Source organism: Colius striatus, chromosome 2 (assembly GCF_028858725.1).
Source record: "Colius striatus isolate bColStr4 chromosome 2, bColStr4.1.hap1, whole genome shotgun sequence".
NCBI classification, from domain to species: domain Eukaryota; kingdom Metazoa; phylum Chordata; class Aves; order Coliiformes; family Coliidae; genus Colius; species Colius striatus.
This window is the reverse complement of record NC_084760.1, coordinates 47,342,228-47,360,207: the sequence shown is the minus strand read 5'-3', so window position 1 is coordinate 47,360,207 and position 17,980 is coordinate 47,342,228. Positions and strand designations below refer to the sequence as shown.

The window sequence follows — 17,980 nt, the reverse complement described above, 5'->3', positions numbered from 1 at the left end:
CTCAACACCAAACAAGTTTCTTCTGTGCCAGTGGCACTTGCTGGGTTCCAGTTTGTGCCCATTACTCCTAGTCCTGGCACTGGACACTACAGGAAAAAGTGCTGCCCCACCCTCCTGACACTCACCCTTTAGCTACTTGTGTTAATGAGATCCCCCATTAGTCTTCTATTCTCAATAATCAATAACATAGAGTTTAATCCCGGGCTCCCGCCAGAATTTCTGAGGTACACAGAGACATATCTCCATAGCATGTCACTTTGGAAACTTATTTTCAATAGTTTCTGCAATAGTGAGTGAAAGAAGGAAGCAGAGTCTGAGGGTGTCATGGTCAGCCTGCCTGGCTGAATGCCACCATCCCCAACTGCATGGCGTGGTTGCTCCTCGCAGGGCCTGGGCAGCAGCCAGGCATTACACTACACTATATATGTAGAGCAAAAAACTATCAGACAGCAAATAACATCAGACTGTTGTCAAAATAGCCAAGTATCAGATTTATAAATTGAGTGGAAAAGTAAGCAAATGGTGAAGTGGCAAAGTTTGCTGCTGATACCAAATTATTCAGGAAAAAACACGGGGGCTGATGGACATCTTGTAGGACAGGGGACAATGACCACAGAGGAATGTTCTCTTAGTGCTATAACAAACACTTGTACAACAGCCTAAGGTCAACAGTGGTCAAAGCAAGCATAATGACAGAGCAGAAACAGAACATACGTGTGCCTACCCCCTTGAGGACTGTGTGCCATTTTCACACCGGCTCTAAATAGATCTAAGTGAGCTGGAAAAGCCCACCAAGGATGGAATGGCCCTTAAATGAGGAACAGAAATGCCATCCAGCCTGGAGGAGATAGCTGACAAGCGATGTGACTAGTCTGTAAAATCCTGAGTGGCGTGGTAAAGTGAATAGAGCAACACCTCCAACTCATATATAAGAGCTGAGGAACATGAAATTAATTTAGATTACTTCATAAAACCATATCAAGCTAAAAGGGATACTTCTTTGTGCAGCAAACTAAGCAGAAGAAATCCTTATTGCAGTGTGCGGCAAATACTAAAACTGTACAACAGCTCAAAGAGGGATTGGACCAACTTGTCAACAGGCATCAAGTGAAAGACACCCTCTTAAAAAAAATCCCTAAACCACAGACCCATGGATGATGTTAAACCACACTTGTCACTTGTCATGGTCTTGTAATCTCTGGGTTACTGCTATTGGTCCACACTGGAGCAGATGAGCATGATATACAGGCCTGTGATGAGATCCAAGCACATGGAGCTTCAATAAGAACACCTGAGTCTGAGATGGAGTCTTTATTCCTAAAACCTTAGCTGTCAGACTGCCAGTGCTGTCTTCAAAAGAACCTCATTCCATCCTAGCAAGGTTTCTTCCCCATGCAGACATGGAAGGCACATGGCCTCTGCATTGCAGTGCACATAGTTGAAAAAAACTCAACCCAGAACTGATTCAATACAGGACAAGTTTAAGATTAAACATAATAAGGAAAAAATAGACCATAGAATCATAGATCATAGAACGATGAGGGTTGGAAAGGACCTTGAGAGGCTATCCAATGCAGGGCTATCAAGATGCTGAGGGGTGCCCTTATCAATGCTGAGAAAGCCCTAAAGGGTGGGTGTGGAGAGGATGGGGCCAGTGTTTGTTGTGTGGTGGCCAGTGCCAGGACAAGGGGTAATGGGCACAGGCTGGAACACAGCACCTGCCAGTGGCACAGGAGGAGAAACTTGTTTGGTGCTGCTCTGGTTTAGCAAGGAGCAGCTTTTGCTTGGTAACAGGGGGAGCGGGTTGCAGTGAAGACCCAGTAAAGAGTTTTTAGACTCTCCCCCAGCTCCTGAGTTCAGACCCACCTCCGGCCCAGCTGGGCCAATCTGGCGCCTCTGCCATCACTATTTAGGGAACTTGAATTTGAAGTGCTGGCAGGAGGTGTAAGAGTGATACAAGATGGAGGCAACCATGCAGACCCTACAGCCAGAGAAGGAGGAAGGAGAAGCAAGAGACTAGAGACTCCTCTGCAAGCTGTGGTGAGAATGCAGGCTGTACCCTTGCAACCCACGGAGGGCCATGGCAGGACTGAGAGTTACCAGCAGCTCCGTGTGAGTGAGCCCGGATGGGAGAGGGACTGTGTGAGGAGGTGGCCATGGCCCAGGCCCAGGCCGTGCTGGAGAGCCTGCGTGCCACAGAGCCAGCACCACACGAGAGGCAGAAAGGAGCTGCAGCCTTTGGGATAAATGCACGTCAGAGCAGCCTGTGCAGGGCTGCCACATGTGTGTGAGGTACCCCATGGACTTGCAGGGAGGACTGGAGAGGAGCCTACCTGTCCTGAGGAGGGACAATAGACTGACTGAAACCCGCACTCCCTTCCCCCCCACCCCACCCTGAGCCGTTCACAGAGGTGGGGGGGAGGAGGTAAAAACCCCGGGATTAGGGCTCTGAGTCTGGGAAGAGGGGAGGTGTGGCAAGAAGGTGTTCTTAAAGGGCTGGTCGGACTCTTCATTGTTGTACCACTCTGTGTACAATTCTCCTACTGCAGATTTTATCAGCTGTTTTTCTGAAGTGCCCACCAACAGCAGAGCCATTTCTAAGTGCCTGTGAGCATAGCCCAATGATTGTTGCTCACATAACAGGGGGTTGCTGTGAAGTCTAATGGACAGACAACTTCTTGATGCATAAAGAGGGAACCCTTGGAGGCCATATAGCCCACGAGGAAAAACTGTAACTCACTCCAAATCTGGATCCTGTGATTTGCTAGCCTAAATAGAAGCTACAATAATCTAAATAAAGGAAAAAAGGTTGGGGTTGTGTCTGCAGATTCTTTGGTAAATTGAGAGGTTCTCCTCCCCCTCTACTCTGGCCTGGTGTGACTGCATTTGGAATATTGTGCCCAGTTCTGGGCCCCTCAGTTTAAGAAGGACAGGGAGCTGCTGGAGAGAGTACAGCACAAGGCCACAAAGATGATGGAGTGGAGCATCTCCCGTATGATGAAAGGCTGAGGGAGCTGGGGCTCTTCAGCTTGGAGGAGACTGAGAGGTGACCACATTAATGTTTACAAGTACGTAAAGGGTGAGTGTCAGAAGGATGGATCCAGGCTGTTCTCAGTGATGTCCAATGATAGGACAAGGGGCCACAGGTACAAGCTGGAATGTAAAGGTTCCAAAGAAACGTAAGGAAAAACTTCTTCACTGTGAGGGTGACGGGGCACTGGAACACACTGCCCAGATGGGTTGTGGAGTCTCTTTCTCTGGAGACATTAAAAAGCCACCTGGACGAGTTCCTGTGTGACCTACTCTAGGTGGAGGACCTGCTCTGGCAGGGGGATTGGACTAGATGATCTTTTGAGGTCCTTTCCAACCCTTAAGATTCCGTGATTCTGTGAAATTGCATAATGTGACACTCAGGAAACAGCTTCCTCATGAATCACGAGCACAAGCAGGAATGGGCTGTATTTAGAAACGCTGATATTTCTACCAAATCTTTAATAGGATGAAGAAACAAAATGCTATAACCCAAACAGATATTTTTTTGGAGGCAGCTGTTATGGCCATGGGTGTTAATTAAGGAAGCCAAGAGCCAAGGTCACAGTAAAGCTCTTGCAGTAAAAGCAGGTCATGCCCTCCAACTGAGACCTGATATTTCTGTGTCTGGACTCCCAAGAATTTTCCTCTCTATTAAAAGATAACGCACAAAATTTCAGGTGTAGAACAGTGTTTTATTTCCTATTCCTGTTGTCCTATGCATGGGCCATACGCAGTGAACACAGTGTAGAAGTTTAGTTATTCCGGGTCCTTTCCTTCACTGTCCTGTTTAATAAGAATTGATGGCAATATCCTATTTTAACCTTACTAACATCTTCTGACCTGTTTTTAGTAAACTACAGTTTTCCAAATGCAGCCACTTTTCACTTTGAACACTAATCTGGTCAAAATTCTGACTGCCTGGGAGCTACAAGGGACCCACCAGTACATGTTTATGCATAAAAATATAAGACAAGTTGATTGTTGGCTAATGGAGAAGGACTGTCAGTAATGTTGTCCAATTTAATTCCCCTTTTCCCTTAAAGTTTACTTTACCACCTGATTATTTTTGCCCCTTCTTTTCCTTCTTAATACAGTAAACTTAGTTTTGCCAGAGGAGAGACCTGTTCTTGCAACGCCTGTCTCGGAAGGTGGCAGTTACAGAAGCTGAAAAAGATCCTTCTCTGATCAGAAAAGGCACTCCAAGGACCCAATTTTGACACTCATTTGCACTGTCAGAAGTCATAAAGTCTGTGCAGCTCTACACTGGAACCAAATGCTTTCCAATCATTTGTATCAACTTGCACAGCCAGGTCTACGCACTGGTTGTAGTTCCACTCCAGTCAATTGAAGCTTTGCAGCTGAACACAGAAGCACAACTAAAATAGATGTGTTTTATTTCCAGACATCATAACAGATTAGTAACCCTGAGCTCAGAAACCACCTTAGCTGCAGGAATGAGGTGTACACAGTGATGTCAAGAGGCTGTATTTCACTTTCATGGAGCGCAATACCACAAACCATTTGTAAATTGTCTTACAAAACATATTATACCAAAATGGTGATAAAAGCATCTGGAATTTACAGGATGATTTAAAACAACCAGAACCCATGGAGTCTTGGCAGGATCCTTTCACAAGTACTGTATCCTCAGAAAGATTTGCTTTTATTAAAGATGACAGCCAAGGAGCTGCTTCAAGGCCAAAGGAACGGTGTCTGTCTCACCTCTGATTGTCACAGTGGGACTGGCAATGCGCCCATTCCAATTCCTAACAGCCCAAATCTGTCGCAGCTGCTGCTGAAGCAACCTCAGAGGTCCCTTCCAATCCCTATCATTCCATCATTCTATGATCTTACCTTTGAGGGAAAGGGCATAAAGCTGCTCCATCAACATTGCTGTTCCCGCTGTGCCTTAAGCTCCGCAACCGAGGCTGCTCCTGGTTCCTCCCACACCGGCAGCAACGCATGGGGCTTGGTTTTCAACTTTTTCCCCCCTGTGCTCCTGATTGGCCCCTGGGTAAATGCCCCTGTAGGTCTGCAGATGCGCAAAGGTTTCTATCCTCTCTAAAAATCAAAGCGCTGGTTTTTGCTGCTGTCAGAGTACTTTATTTTTGTACATATAAGGAAGTGGCTGTTGATGTTATCTGAATGTGCTTCCTGTTTTAGATGTATATGAGCAAAAATCATGTCACGTTAAGCTGAACTGCAGCCTCTCCGAGCTTGAGTTGAAGTTGCAAAATAATATGAGCACACCTCATCTGCTTGCTGTCTACCCCAGTTTACATTCACTTCAGTGATTTTTAACACAATTCTGTGTTCTCACAATACAAGTATCCTCCCCAAGCCTAGCAACAAAAAGAAAGAGGTACCCTGTGCTTGTGCTGCTGCCTATTGAGGAGCGCCCAAATGCCAGAGAGATCAGTGGATGCCAACACTCCGTCTCCAACAGCACCCAGGTGAAAACGTGGCCAGCAGCCAAGCAACAAGAGGATTCTGGTGGAATCTGGGTCTAGTCTTCAATTGAAGTTGCTAGATTTTTACTTTTTAATGAGGAAGGAGGCTTTTGGGTGTTTCATGTGCGCACAGACAGTTCAGGAAGCGGCTGTGTAGGAGTGCTGCATTCCAGAGATGATGCTGTGCAGCTCAAGAAGGAATCTTTCTAATTGGAATGTAATGTCTTTCTGGTTGAAGACGAGCAAACAAATGTACTAGCTAAAAAGAAAAATTCCTTTGATGCAAAAACTCTTTGACTCTTGTAGAGAAAACAGTAGTAAAAGGCACAGAGGCACCAAGAAGGACAGATGCCAGCACCAACGCCACAAGCTGCTTCTCCCCTGAGGTTGGAACTGTCGCTGTCAGGACGTCCCATCCGCTGCAGATTCATTCAGTTCCACTTTCAAACGTTACCGAGGGCAGAACTCAGAGATGAGCCATGCTGGGAGGGAGCTGCAGCCCTCTGCACTTCCCACTTCTGTCACACTTTTCATGGCAGCCCCGTGGATATTAAACACGAGGTAGTTTTTTAAACTATTGAGATGGTCAAGCTGCAGGGTTTGGGGAGGAAACCAAAACAATCCTTCCAGATGCTTAAAGTAAAAAAAAAAAAAAAAAAGAAAAAAAGAAAGTAAAAATGAAAGAAAAATTTCTTAAGAGTCACAGAATGGTAGGGGTTGGAAGGGACCTTTAGAGATCATCTAGTCCAGCCCTCTGCAGAAGCAGGGTCACCTAGATCATGTCGCATAGGAACACGTCCAGGCAGGTCTTGAAGACCTCCAAGGAATGAGACTCCATATCCTCCCTGGGCAGCCTGTGCCAGGGCTCCCTCACCCTTACAGAGACTTCACCATGGACTTCATGGCACAATTATTACATGCGTCTCAGCCTGTCAGTTTAGAAGTGTGGGTTCCACTTAGGTCACATGCTGTAACTCACACTTCAGACAGTAATTTTGACTAAGAAAGATGCCTTACAACTACTGGAATTTAAAAATGTTTAATGCAAAGATTTTTTGGTTTTTTTAAACTATTTCCCATCACAGTACCTTACTTTATCTCATTGAACTGTTTAGGATCATTTAGTTGTGGTGCAGATATATGTTACAGCCAAGAAGCATGGTGAGAAGATAAACCAGGTGTCTTTAGTGACAGACGACTGAGCAAAAAAAAAAAGCAAATCACAGCAAAAAATCACAGCAAAAAAAAGCATGAGACCTAGAACTAGCAGAGTCCATTTGCTGTACATTCACATCCTGGTATAGATGGATTTGAGAATCAGTCTCGCATTCAGACATGTTTAATTTCCCAGAGCAGATGAGCAGGTGCCATTTGCTGCCTGATCAGGAGTGGCTTTTATTAAGACTCCCTAAGAAGTCTCTCTCCCACACTTCAGGTGCCCTCATAGCTCTTTCTCTGCATGCCATAGCTGCAACCAATATCAAACAAGCTACCTGGGAAAGAAGAAATCAACTCAGATAGTAGTTTAAACCTGTTGCCATTAGCATGCTTCAGGAACTGTTTCCCAAGAGCAGCCCCCTGGCCGTAAGCTCTAACACTAGAGCCTCCAATTCCACCATTAACAGGGGAGCCTTGATTATGCCCACATCCCCTTTTCCACAGTCATACCCCAGAAGGGAAAACAACACCAGAGATTAGAAGGGGTTTTTTTGGAAGGTTAGTGCAACTTTTCTTTTTTTAAAGACTTTTTTTTTTTGGCAAAGAAGTCTTGTTTATGTCCTTCATTCTGTAGTTTTAAAAATCTCACATAAACCAGAGTCTTGTAAAATCCACCAAGTGTCTCATACCAAGCAGTCAGAATACCTTCATTCAAAATTAACAGCTAATGGCATTATTCAAGTGCACCAAATATGCCTAATTCTTTGAGCTTTTGTGCTTTCATTTTACATCTCTGAAAAAAAACTATGTTGGAAAAAACCCCAAAGAGATTGAGAAGATATTCCAACAGCTGCCTGAACACAAGCCAGCAGCATGCCCAGGTGGGCAAGAAGGCCAGTGGCACCCTGGCTTGTATCAGCAGTGGTGTGGCAGCAGGCCCAGGGCAGTGGCCGTCCCCTGTGCTGGGCCCTGGTGAGGCCGCAGCTCGAGTGCTGTGTTCAGTGTTGGGCCCCTCACTGCCAGAGGGACACTGAGGGGCTGCAGCGTGTCCAGAGCCGGGCAGCGGAGCTGGGGAAGGGGCTGGAGCACAAGTGTGCTGGGGAGGGGCTGAGGGCCCTGGCGGTGTTCAGCCTGGACAACAGGAGCCTCAGGGGAGACATCATCTATAGTTCTGTGATCGTCACTCTCTACAACTCCCTGAACAGGAGAAGGTTGTGGCCAGGGAGATGGGATCAGTCTCTTCTCTCCAGGAATGTATTATAGGACAAGAGGAAATGGCCTCAAGTTGCCCCAGGGGAGGTTTAGATTGGAGCTGAGGAAGAACTTTATCCCTGAAAGGGCTGTCCAGCCCTGCCCTAGGCTGCCCAGGGAGGTGGTGGAGTCCCCATCCCTGGAGGGATCCCAAAGCCATCTACCTGAGGTGCTGAGGGACATGGGTTAGTGGTCATTAGCACATGGCAGTGCTGGGGGAATGGCTGGACTCAAGCAGCTTAAAGGTCTTTTCCAACCTAAATAATTCTATCATTCTGGAGCATTTTATGGTTTGGAAACGTGCACGAGATGTGCTTCCAAGTGGAGCTCAACAGGCACTTGAGTGGCAGCAAGTCTAAACTACCTAGCTTTAACAGAAACAAACCCAAACTGATATCTTCTTGTATACCAAAACTATATGCTCATAAGGCAGAAGCACTGCAGGAGGCCTCAGGGATCTCTGAAGAGCTCGGGAGCCTCCTAGCAAGCACAGTGGCAGAGGTGGCACCTGGGGACAATCAAAGCAGCCCAGCACTGCTGCCCTCCTGTCTAATCACCACAGCTGGAGCTGCCAGGCGAGAACAAAGGACAGTAACAGAAAGGAAATACAAGCTGCAAAACAAAACCTTCAGAAAAGGCTAGCACAGCAGAAAGCTCTCAGGGAAAGCCCCTGGTGCGGTTGCTCTCTTCCTCCAGCAAATCACTGACACAGCAGCAACAGCAGGCACAGAACAGGGCAGATATGCCACTGTAGGTGATTTTGCCTCCACACTCAGCCACACCACACAAGCCCATTATCTTCTTTTGCTGTAGGATGGAGTTCATCAGAAAGTACCAAGAGCACAGATTTAGTTCAAACTGAGCTAACCTCCTCAGGGTCAGGGAGAACTGCCAGTCCTGTGCTCCCCACCACACAACCCCTAGTCCAACTGGGCTCCCACCTGCAATAGGAGGAGGGCTGCCCAGAATTGGTAGAACTGATCTTTTCTCAGTGAAATTCAGCTAATATCCCAAGCCAACATCCAAGCTCTGCATGTGTGTAGTGCAAAAACAGGCACTCACAGCTTAAGAAGAACGAGAGATTGCATTGTAGATGAGAGCTGCTCATGTTGGTAGGATCTACACGCTGAAATATATGTACATATTTCCATCCTCTCCTGCACAAAGCAAAACACCAATATTCACACACATCTGTAGGGCACATCAGAATCCACCAGCTCAGCAAGACAGCATGTAGTCATTGTCCTACAGCACCCTGTAAAAACAAAAGGTTGCTCACTTCCTCTCATAACACAACAGCACCCACGTATTTAATATCGGTGTTGCTCAAAAAAAAAAAATCACAACTCTCATATCAAAACTTTTTCAAGAGCAAAGAACCAAGTGATGTATTTATGCCTTTGAATGTTCTTTTGTGTAACATAGGCCAGTAAATGTTATTCTTGCATGAAGCTTCTGATTTTGAGATGAACTAAGCAGTTTTGCGGTTTGGCTTCTTTGTTTGCCTTTTTAATTTTAATTAAAAAAAAAATACTTCTACCTCAAGGAAATTTCTGTAAAAACACCACATGCAGTGTCACAACAGGACTCAGTTTCACAAAAAGAAAAAACACATTGAAACAGAAATAGGTTAAAAAAATCTAAAGGAGCATTTAAAACTTGTAGCAGTGGCAAAGACAGTATTTAAGTAAACCCTAACAGATTCCTAGAGAAAGTGGTTATCACGCATCAAATGTGACTCAGGAGCCTGAAATAAACTTGTCTGGTTTAAGAAAAGGGTAAAGGATGCTACTTAAGTCTTGCATCTCTTTAAATCCTGCAGATAGATTAATGAGTGGAACCCACCAGGTTTGCCTGCAGTGGGGAGTGGTGGTGGGTGTCCAAGGAAGCGTGCTGCCACCCACACCTCTCAAAATTCGTGATGAGACACAGCTTGCATAAGGCATAAGAAGTTATTCTGCATAACAAAAGATTAAACCTGATTGCAAAGAACTGCCAAAGGACCTCAGGAAACCTGGAGAAGGGGCACGAAACCAGCAGATGTGACTCAGAGAAGATCAAAGGCAACTTAACCAGCAAAGGGAAGAACAACTCAAACAGCCACTGCTGCTCAGGGAAAGGATCCTAGAATTACCACAGATGGAAACATCAACTCAGTGCTCATCAACAGCCTGAAGAGCAAAGACTTGCAGAATGCAATGCAGTAAACAAAAAATTAAGTGTTAGAAGATACAGTAAGAAAGGACAGACATGATTCTGCATGTTCACAGAACATGTGTGATTTGAGGTGTATGGGCATTTCCACCCACTGATCTCCAAAACAACGGAGTATAACTGGAAAAGACTAAGAAAATGAAATAAGGATAACCAAGGCTGGCTGTGGGGCCCATCTCTGTCTTCCCAAAGCCTCACACTAACTCTCCCAGGGTCTCCTCAAGGGTCCCACATCACCTTGTTACCTTACACTGCTGCAGGTGCCCAAAGGTTGTACTGCTCTGTAACAAACCTGCAAAATTTGCTTTCTTTAGAGAAGCAGCTTGATTTTCACCACAGTCACAACTGCGGCTTTTAAGAGCTGTTCAGGCAGCTTAAACAAGAGAAATGTCATGGCTGTTAATGAAGCCAGGTTTGTTGCAAGACGTGAGGTCCATCCTGCTCTGCTACCTGCCAATTAGAACATTTATTTCATTGTCATCTTCAAAATGCCCTTTGTTGCCCACAGGAAAATAGAAAAGAAAAATCAAGGTAATGCTGGAAGGAAAATCAACATACTATATGGTATGTTACAAACAAATATGTCTGACTGTCCATCATATGGCTTCTACCTCTTAGTATTTAAAAAAAAGTATCTCAGCTCTAATCATCAGCATTCAGATAACTCCTGTACTCGTTCTCTCTTGGTCAGCTTAGCTCATCACTGATAAGAGCAGCAACAGAAATTCTCAGTGTATCCCTCAAGCTACGATAAGGAAGAGTAAATCATTACATGTCTCATCCTGCACCTTCCAAAGAGTGCAAACAGGGTATCTTCTCTGCAGAATGCAGTATGGAGCAGGACATGCAGCTACAGCACATTAGTACCTTAAGAAAAACTTTCATTTTCTAGGGAATGGCCAGTGGAAAGAAACTCATGTCTGGTTTCTGTGTTCAAGCATAACGTTCATGTTTGTCATCTTTGCCCACTGACCTTTGAGATGTAAATCACAGAATCTCAGAATGGTAGTGGTGGCATCCTGGGGTGCATGAAGAGAGTGTGGGCAGCAGGTCGAGGGAGGTTTTCCTCCCCCTCTCTTGTGCCCTGGTGAGGCCTCATCTGGAGGCCTGTGTCCAGTTCTGGGCTCCCCAGCTCAAGATGGGCTCCTCAGCTCAAGATGGGTTCCCCAGCTCAAGAGATACAGGGAACTGCTGGAGAGAGGCCAGTGCAGGGCTACCAAGATGCTGAGGGCACTGAAACATCTCTGTGAGGCTGTGGGACCTGGGGCTGTTCAGCCTGGAGAAGAGAAGGCTGAGGGGGGACCTCATCTGTGCTAAGAAATTCCTAAAGGGTGGGTGTGGAGAGGATGGGGCCAGTGTTTGTTGTGTGGTGGCCCATGCCAGAACGAAGGGTAATGAGAACAAACTGGAACCCAGCAAGTGCCAGTGGCACAGGAGGAGAAACTTGTTTGATGTTGAAGTGAGGGAGCCCTGGCCCAGGCTGCCCAGGGACGGTGTGGAGGCTCCTTTTTGGGAGGTTTCCAAACCCGCCTGAACAGGTTCCAGTGCCTCCTGATGGAGGGGAACCTGCTTGAGCAGGGGCTTGGGCTGGATGAGCTCTGAATGTCTCCTCCGAACTCCATCATTTGGAGATTCTGGCATATTTGCTTTTGTGTAGCTGTAAGAAACAAAGGATGGAGGCAAGAAAATTGCCTGGTGATGGGAAGAAGCCCTGGTGTGTTTGTGACAGATCCTGCTGCAACCAACACAAGGGATGCCCTTCCCAGGCAGCGATCAGCATCATACGCAGACTGGGAGAGATTCACCTCTAGATGCAGGATACTGTTAAGTTGAGCTGTAATACAAAAAGTACGTGCTTCAGCTTCAGTCCTGCCATACCCTGTCAGTATCAGTGAAACCCAGGCAGATGAAGGCTTCACTGAACCCCTCTCAGTCCAGAAGCAGCTCTAAAAATGCACTGGCCAGAAAAATCACCCCGTTTAAGCCAATGAGCGCATTTTTTTTCTCAATTTTCTTAAAGGTAAGTGGAAAGCCATTCCCTCCACCACCTGGTAATGCCTCAGCATGACACTAAGCCTATGTGCATTAATAATTAAGAGTTGCTCACACAAAGGAACATAGTCCTGGAGGAAGGGTATTTTAAAAGAAGGAACAAACTCGGTAACACGATTGACCAGAATTACTTCTGTAATTTACCCATAATCTCTAATTTACTGTTCATTGGAAGTTCATGACTTTCAATGCACTAAAGCCTATGAAATTATGACCTTTATGCTGAAGGTCAAAATGTCACTCCTCAGAAAAATCACCAGTACCAGGCAACAAAAGTGAGCAAAACCCCTTTTCTGTAGTTATACTAAGACCACAGTGTCTTATTTTGAGAGTTTTGGGAATCTTCTGTGAGCCATTTCAGGGTGAGATGGCCCTTCCTTCTTGCCTGGCTTCCTAAACCACACATTCTCCTGCTTTTTCAGTCATTCTCTAACACAGCAGATAAAACTTTTACATGAAACGTATTCATGTATCTCTATATGAAGATCTCTCTAAAAGATACAGAAATCCCCTCACAGGTTTTTACATAATATCGTAACATTGGAGGTGTAGGCAAAGTAGCAAAAGACAACCCTTACTGATCAAATACTTCCAGGACTTGTTACAAATGAAAGTATTTTAGCCAGACCATCTACAACTTTCCTTTCAAAGGATAAATGTGGAGTCAAGTCTTACTTCTCAGGGTTTTTTTAACTTTTTTGTACTTGGATGGTGCTTGAAAATGTTTAAATGCTAAATAATACTTCTACTTTTGTTATTTGTATTATGACTCCAAGGAAAGCTCGAGGAAGGGTCTAGTCCACGTGAGTCTCACTCACCCATACCATATAAGCATGTTCCCATTCAATGACTCTCCATCATACATACAGGATCTAAATATTGCAATGCATTAGCTGAAGGGTGCTGATTTCCCTTGTGTCTGAAACAGTAAGACAACATGATAACGAAGTATCTGACAAGATACCTCACTTCTTCTGTGTGGCAAAGCCATCAGGATTCCACACAGAGTGAAATCCACTGTTTCTTCTGCTTGCTACTCTTGTGCCTCCAAAACCACTCTTCTGTAGAATATCCAAATCTGGATATTCTTGAGACATCGCTGAACCATCCAACTTGAGCAACCCACTCTGACATGGCAGTGAGACAAAAACCAGCAGTTTCCTGTATTAACCAAGACTGGAACTTATTTCATACTCAACAGTATTGAATACCTAAATATTGCTCCGTTTATGAGAAAGGAACTCAAAACAGGACAGAAAAGGATGCTGTGGCTCAAACATAAACCCATCAGTTCACATGACAGGCTTTAACCTCAGGGATTCTATGCTGTTTCCTAGCCAGTGTTGCATCCAAAAGCAACATAAGAGGCCAGAAGTAAAAGGTAAAATGCTCTTGGGAAAGCAAGGAGGCGGCAGAAAAACCTTGAAGAAATAGATTCACTGCTCCTGGGTGTGAAGCATATGTGCTGCTGTATGACTTGTATCATGGCCTTGAATACACTTAATTACAGGTACCTTCTCCCCTTCCATGCCCCACAACACTAAATCAGACCTTGTATCAATCCATGATAGCAACTTTTAGGCTGTTAACTATAACAACCTGTTATACTTTTAAGGCCACAGACACGCTGGATAAAAAACTCCAAGTCCTTCAAAGACCACCTTACAATCATTGCTCCCAAAAAGGAGCATTACCTTTCCTTTTCCATCTGCTTTTCTTCCCATCTTTGTTGCTGCACCCGTCGCTGCTGCTGCTGCTGTTTTCAGAGCTCTGAGAGTCAGACTGGGCATCGCTGCTCTCCTCTGAACCATCAGAGAGCTCCTTCAGCCCATCTGGAACATCCTTCTGCAAATGGAACAAACAGACCTAGTTAGTTACTCACTCCACAATGCACTTTGCCTATATTTATTTATCAAACATTGGTTGGAGACTTGTTTAGGCCTCAGAGCGATGTCAGAACTGCTTAATCGCTGGCCTCTGAACATGCACACTGCTTCTGCAAGCCCATAGACAACACTTCACACAACCACAGTTGGATGTTTTACATGGCCCTTGTCATCACTTATCTGTTATAATCTTCCTTAACTCATTCCATATCCCTAATCAACAATTCCACTACATTCTCATTTTATCAGAAATCCACACAATTTTTGAACTTTGTGATAAAAGAACAACTGTTTAGCACCTCAGTGTCCCATGGTCCCAGGCAAGTTTAATTTCCAACCAGGTCCTCAGCAGCCCCTGGCCAGCAGAGGTCGTTGCCAAAACACATGCACTCTTCATTGGGTAGAAAACTGCCTGACAGCTGGACCCAGAGAGTGGTGAGGAATGGGGTGAAGTCTAGTTGGTGGCCATCACCAGTGCTATTCCAGAGAGCTCAGTGCTGGGGCCTGTTCTGTTTAACACCTTCATTAATGATGTGGATAAGGGCAATATTGAGGGCACCCTCAGTCAGTCTGCAGTTGACACAAAACCATGTAGGAGCACAGATGTGTGTGAGAGCAGGAAGGCTCTTCAGAGAGCCCTGGGCAGGCTGGAGCAATGGGCAAAGGGCAACGGGATGAAGTTTAACAAGGCCAAGGGCCGAATCCTGTCCTTGGGCCACAGCAACCCCAAGGCAATGCTCCAGGCTGGGGCAGAGGGGCTACAAAGCTGCCCACAAGGAAAGGGCCTGGAGGGGTTGGTGCCAGCGGCTGAAGATGAGGCAGCAGCGTGCCCAGGTGGGCAAGAAGGCCAGTGGCACCCTGGCTTGTATCAGCAGTGGTGTGGCAGCAGGCCCAGGGCAGTGGCCGCCCCCTGTGCTGGGCCCTGGTGAGGCCACAGCTCGAGTGCTGTGTTCAGTGTTGGGCCCCTCACTGCCAGAGGGACACTGAGGGGCCGCAGCGTGTCCAGAGCCGGGCAGCGGAGCTGGGGAAGGGGCTGGAGCACAAGTGTGCTGGGGAGGGGCTGAGAGCCCGTGTTCAGTTTGGAGAAGAGGAGCCTGAGGGGAGACCTTCTCGCTCTCAGCAGCTCCCTTGACAGGAGGCTGTGGCTAGCGGGATCAGGAGGATTGGTCTCTTCTCCCCAGTAATGAATGACAGGACAAGAGGAAACAGCCTCAGGTTGTACTAGGGGAGGTTTAGATTGGAGCTGAGGAAGAATTTTTTTCCCTGAGAGGGTTGTCAGCCCCTGTCTCAGGCTGCCCAGGGAGGTGGTGGAGTCCCCATCCCTGGCGGGATCCCAAAGCCATCTACCTGAGGTGCTGAGGGACATGGGTTAGCAGTGGGTTTGGTTGGACTGGAGGACTTTAAAGGTCTTGTCCAACCAAAAGGATTCTATGGTTCTACAGAATGAACCTACACTGTGACATCTCTGCACTACCAAGGGCTGAAGCAGTGGCTTTGCTGCATTTGCTGACCTGGTTTTAGGTAGGTAATAGTCAGTAGAGAGAACTGGCAGCAGCCGGCACTCTTTGCACACCTAAACCCAGAGTGCCCTCTAGTGATTATCTCGTTGGATTAAGATTTTAATCTACAAATTGGTGCTAATTAACGACAGCAGACTATTTGTTGTTGCTGCTGCCGAGGTCTTAAACTGTAGTTGTTAATGTCACCACTGTCCAACCACTCAACACAGCTTGAGAGACCCATCTCTACCCATCACCAGTTACCCTCATTCCCCCTCCTGTCGCATCACCTCAGCCAAGTCCCTCTCTGGGAGTATTTCACTCTCCATTACACACCAAATATCTCTAATCTTTTCCTTAAAACCATTTTAGCCACAAGGTCTACTAGAAATCCCTGCCTTTGGCATAAAACTTCGCCTTCTGTTTAATAAAATGACATTCTGTTTCTCTGTTTATCTGTTGACCCTCAATACGCCCAATATTCTGTTAAAATGTGGATCCTTCCAGGTGTAACCACAACTCCACCAAGTACCTGGAGAGCCTAAAGCTAAATCAGACCCCCAAAGCTCACCCCTCACAAACAGCCTGTGCAAACCATGAAAAACATCCATTACAAGAAACTCAATTATGAGAAATTACCAGAAATTTAGCACTTTATTACAGTTTTTAATGGTCATAGTAATTTGGTTGAATTCTGTAGTATTTAAGGACTACTGGAGTTGATTTTCCTTAAGGGCCCAAGCATATTGTCCAGGCTGTAGGAGAAGCCATCAATGCAACCTCGGCAGGGCAAACACAGTTCACTGAGATGCAGCACTGCCCCTGTGGAATGCTGCAGGCTGATGGTGGGTGTTACACACCTGCAAGTCTGGAGCATTTAATAATTTTTAAAGAGATTCAATATCCCCCTCATCATGCAAAGCACGGCTGTTATCTGTAAAGCACTGAAACAATCATTTGGAGACTCAGTGTGCTGTTTGTAACATCTTTGTGCTGTCAAGCATGAGTGTGTCCCAAGTTGTGCTTGCTTGCTGCTGCCAAAAACCACAGTGCACCTAGCAAAATGGAAGCCTGTCCATCACATCGGGTCCTGGCCTTGCAGTCCTTAAGAAACCTTTGCAGCTTTGTCAAGAAAGCAGTTGGAATAATGTGTTTTTCCAGTTGACAGGACAGAGAGAGAACATGATTCAACCTAGCTAAATTCTTTACAACGAGGACATCTTTTCCAGGGCAATTCTTAGTTGATTTCATTGGCAATCTAACTGGCACTTGTAGAGCACAGACTCTCATACGTTTTGAGTACTTCAGGATGAGATGCATCCCATCTTACAAGTCATTATTTCCCTCTATTGGGCATGGAATGCGAGGAGGAAATCGGTTCTAGTAGGAGCACCTATTACACAGGTCTATGAGCAGGGAGAGGAATCCTATCTTATGATACAGTCTTCACAGACTTCAGATCTACAGAAAAAAACCAAGAACAGTGTGAGCAGGCTTCCTTCTAGAAGTTTATGTAAGGGAAAAAGGTTTCAAATAAGGATTATTTTCAAATAAGCAAATTGGACAAATCAAGGAATTCACATTGTTTTCTACTTATTAGTGACAGACTGAGGATAAGGAAATTTTTCTTTTCTAGGTAGAAGCTGAGATCAGTGAAGATGAAGATACGTTTTAAGGGCTACAATTTCATTAAATTTTTAATCACTCTTTCATTTCTGGATAGTAATTACTACCAGAAAACCACTCCACTGTGAATAAAGTGCAGTAGGGACTTCAGTGGGACTTCAGCATCCAGGTGCTCACTAGCATAAGCACAGAGATTCAGTGTTTTATTTGCGGAGAAAGTTCATGCAACAGAAACAAAGAATCCCTGAAGGTGGGGGTTGGCAGGGCCCTGCAGAGCTCATCCAGCCCTACCTAATGCTCAAGCAGTTTCTCCTTGATCAGGGGGCACAAAAACACCTCCATGTGGATTTGGAAACTTCCCAAGGAGACTCCACACCCTCCCAGGGAAGCCTGGGCCAGGGCTCCCTCCCCTCAACACCAAATAAGTTTCTCCTCCTGTGCCAGTGGCACTTGTTGGGTTCCAGCCTGTGCCCGTTACCCCTTGTCCTGGAACTGGCCCCATCCTCTCCACATCCACCCTTTAGGGATTTCTCAGCACTGATGAGGTCCCCCCTCAGCCTTCTCTTCTCCAGGTTGAACAGCCCCAGGTCCCGCAGCCTTTTCTCCCCACAGAGCTGTTCCAGTGCCCTCAGCATCTTGGTAGCCCTGCACTGGCCTCTCTCCAGCAGTTCCCCGTCTCTCTTGAGCTGGGGCAGCCCAGAACTGGACACAGGACTCCAGATGAGACCTCACCAGGGCACAGGAGAGGGGGAAGAGAACCTCCCTTGACCTGCTGCTCACACTCTCTTCATGCCCCCCAGGGTGCCACTGG

At 46.1% G+C, this 17,980-nt stretch overlaps 1 protein-coding gene across 10 annotated transcripts in view; it reads right to left on the bottom strand.

The window, feature by feature from the left end:
• The window catches only part of ASXL2 (ASXL transcriptional regulator 2), a 123,828-nt gene that overhangs the window by 50,557 nt on the left and 55,291 nt on the right, over positions 1–17,980 (bottom strand). For 5 of the 10 annotated variants that reach the window (XM_061990271.1, XM_061990273.1, XM_061990275.1 and 2 more), the window contains one exon: positions 13,853–14,003. The exons of 1 other annotated variant lie outside the window; for it this stretch is intronic. In XM_061990271.1, the coding sequence (XP_061846255.1) occupies positions 13,853–14,003 (151 nt within the window). Of the gene's footprint in view, positions 1–4,887; positions 6,117–8,954; positions 9,074–10,398; positions 10,557–13,852; positions 14,004–17,980 lie in introns of those variants that run through there. 4 more of the 10 variants (XM_061990279.1, XM_061990277.1, XM_061990278.1 and 1 more) reach the window with 4 other exon arrangements.